The following is a 3,669-nucleotide window of genomic DNA, read 5'->3' on the forward strand; positions in this document are numbered from 1 at the left end:
GTGCCAAAATGGTATATTTCAAGGGTGCAAAGTGGAATTAAGCCGTAATATTACTATAACAATAATAATATTACTGCAACCACCGTAATATGTTTGTGTTTACAGTAATATTACGTTAATCAGTCAACAAATCAAACAAAACAACAAAGCAAAAACTAAAAATAAAAAATAATATTAATGTGGTTAACAGTAATATTATTGTGTTTACAATAATTTTGCTGTCAACAACAGTAATATAATTACGTTGACTTATCAACAAATGAAACAAAATAAAAAAATACCAAAAAATAATAATACTGTTGTGGTTGACATTAATTGTACTGTCGGTGACAGTACAATTACGTAACTAGCAACCACAGTATAATTAATGTGAATGACAATAATATTATGGTCAACATTTGGCAGCGATCGTAAAAAAAATAGGATAAAAACAACAACGAAAAAAGAAAAAGTCAACCCCGGTCAAAATTGATTAAATTGAAGTTACAATTATGATTTTTTGTGGTAAAATTGATTAATCGTAGCTCCGACGATCCGCCATCGGAGAAAAATAAATGTGAATGACAACTAATGTTGAAGTTAACTAATGCTTAGTGAGGTAATTAAACGGAGATCCGACAACCTGCCGCTGAAAAAAGGAAAAAAAAAAGATGTCAACTAATGTTAAAGTTAACTATTGTTAATGGTAACTAATGTCAAGTCAGATAATCAGGGATTCGATGACCCACCACCAGAAAAAAAAAATTAAAAGAAAAAATGGAATGTCAAATGTTAAATAATGTTGAAGTTAATTAATGTTGAGTTAGATAATCAAAGCTCCGACGACCTAGGCCACTGCCGCCAAAAAAAAAATCAGGCCGGGCCAGAGAGGCCTGATCTGGTGGGCGGCTGGGAGGGGATGGTGATGGATTGGACTTATTTCAAATAGAAATATGTAGGGTTATTTTGGAAATTCATGTTTTGTGGATTTGTTTGAAATGATAGTTAAATGGTGGGTTGATTTGTAGTAAACTTCACTCCATAGACCGAGCTCAAATTCACCCTAAAGAAATTCAATGTTAGACAACAAATGTTTTTTTTATTAAATGAATACCATAAAATCAAGTGTAGATTTAAGAAAATGGAAAAATAAAAGGAAACATATTGATCCGAATTTTGATTCCTACACAAAGTATCCCACAACAAAAGGTTCCATATATTTTATTTAAATAAACTTTAAAAATATGTTTATATTCTCAAATCTTAATTGGTATATGGCCAACTCAGTAGTTAGTATGCATAATTTTCATTTGAATAGTTTAAATAACGCAAGTAAATCAAATCATACAATGTCATGCAAACTGAATTTAGAAACAGAATATTATATATTTTAATTCATAATCCCCAATGTTTGAACATGGTAAGAGATATGGAAAAAAAAGATGTATATAAACATACATATTAGTTGCTAAGATATTATATAGTACACAGATTATTAGAAGAAATGTTGAAAAGGGGCAAGAAGAGGGATGCCAGCAAGGGAAAGTCCGAAGGCGACGAACGTCCGAAGAAGATCACTTTGAATGAGTGGGAAAAGAATGTGATTTGCGAGCTGTCGAAGAAGCGGAAAGTGTTGGTGAGGAACTGGGATGGGAAGGCAGTGATGGATATTAGGGAGTTCTATTTGGAAGACGGAAAGGAATATCCTACCGGAAATGGTTTATCATTTTTCATGAATCAGTGGAAAATCCTTAGAGATCATGTCGATGAAATTGATAAGTTGATGATGGTTCATGGTGGCGACAACGACCAAATAATAGAACCTCGTTAGGATCGGATGTGTTTTTGTGTTTTTTTCCTCGGAAAGAAATGAATTTTATTCTTCTCGTTTAATTAATATCCGAATAATAACTTCCCATGCTTTTTGATAGTTTTGTTTTGCTTGCTCAGATTCCATGTTCGCACCTACATTTAATATTAATAAGTATGTGATTTCTCATTTTATATTACTTCATTTATAGTCACAAAATGTGTGTTGTGTACATCATTTCTGTTTTCCTCTCTGTCTTTTTATTATCATGGGTGAAGATTAAAACAAAGAAAAAAGGAAAAACTACATCCGAAGTGATGAAGTTGAATATATATAAGAGCATTATAAATTTAAAAACCAAACATACTTTCACAACTTCTGTTGAAAAAACTTGGTTTCAATCTTGAGAAAAATAAATAGAGCTAATTGCACAGAAACCCAGTGTAATCTCGAATTAGCGAAAAAGTTCTCGTGTTAAAAACATTAACAAAAAACCCCTATGATTTTTTTTTTCACAAAACACTGCCCCTTTTATCATATTTCGTTGTTAGTCTTAGATAAAAGAACAAAATTACCCTGGTTACAAATAAAATAAAATATTCTAGAACACAAAATTAAGAAGCAAAGAACAAAATTAAAAAAAGAAAAAAAGGCAAAAACAGAATGAAAGAGAAGAACATGGGTTGTAATTTTGGTTTTATTTGGAGAGAGGACTTTCTTTTAAAATGTGATGGATTAAATTAAAAAAATATACAAACTTAATTTTGGGCTCCTGAAAGTTTTGGGGTAAATCTGTAATGTTCAGAAACATTATTTAAACGGTATTTTGGTAATTTCATGTCAAAAAACACATGCATAGTCTCACAAACAGCGAGTGTATGGAACGTTGAGCTCGCAAGGTCCTTTTTGCCTTGGACTAATTTTCACTGGGGTTTTAGTGCTAATTTATTTAACATACGGGTGTTTTCGGCAATTCAAAATTACAAAGGGGGGTTTATACAAAAAAAACCCAAAATAAAAACATAGGAATATAGAAATATCTTTCGGCAAAGTTTACATGCCTTTCAGTAAGACAGGGTTAAGACAAAGATCCTAAAGGTAGGAATTCTAAATTATGAATTATGATGCAATGTATACCATGATCTAGTCAACGCGTGCATCTGTCAATAGTTCATCAATTATTACATTAATTTCAGTGTTGATTACCAAGCTTGGTTCTAAATATTTGCAGTTGTTAGTAAGGGGTTATTAGTGAAAATCCCCTCACTCGTACAAGTAAATGAGGATATGTTCCACCCCTTTTTCAATAGGGTTTAATATCTTTAGATCCGTTATACTAAATTTAATTAAACTAAACAACAACCTCAAACTAATTTATTTTTTTAAATACACCCCTATTTCAAAATATAATACGACTCACGTCTCTAATCTTTTTTAATCTCTCATTTGCTTTTTATGCCCTAAATTTAACATCTATATAATGTTCTCTCTATATCTATTTCTCTTCTTTTTTACTCTCTCTCTCTCTCTCTCTAAATTTATTATTAGTTTTTCAAGATAAATAATAAAAAAAAATGAATTTTAGAATCACATAAAAAGAAAAGAAGAAAAAGAATCAAAGTAGTCGGTAATGTGTAGTGAATAGTGGGAAGGGTAAATTTATAATAAAGAAAGAGATGGGTCTACCACTAATACATGAAAAATGGTTAGACCTATCCTTATTAAACAAAAACTAAAGGATATTCTCACTAATAGCCCCTATTAATAATTATTAAACTACTGTTTAAACCTATATAAATTAACATAGTTGGGACCATTAAAATTCTATTAAATTAACGAAATATTAATTTATCCATAAAATAATAGTGATTAATTTATAC

General features: G+C 30.5%; 1 protein-coding gene across 1 annotated transcript; it reads left to right on the forward strand.

Annotated features, from left to right (window-relative positions):
• Positions 1-1,483: 1,483 nt before the first annotated feature.
• Positions 1,484-1,827, forward strand: LOC105976425 (RNA polymerase II transcriptional coactivator KIWI). The gene has a single exon (XM_013001692.2). It carries the CDS (start codon positions 1,484-1,486, stop codon positions 1,808-1,810), a length of 327 nt encoding a protein of 108 aa, XP_012857146.2. The 3' UTR covers positions 1,811-1,827.
• Positions 1,828-3,669: the final 1,842 nt, after the last annotated feature.

This window comes from Erythranthe guttata, chromosome 1 (assembly GCF_056151865.1).
Source record: "Erythranthe guttata isolate IM_541 chromosome 1, IM_541, whole genome shotgun sequence".
Taxonomy (NCBI): domain Eukaryota; kingdom Viridiplantae; phylum Streptophyta; class Magnoliopsida; order Lamiales; family Phrymaceae; genus Erythranthe; species Erythranthe guttata.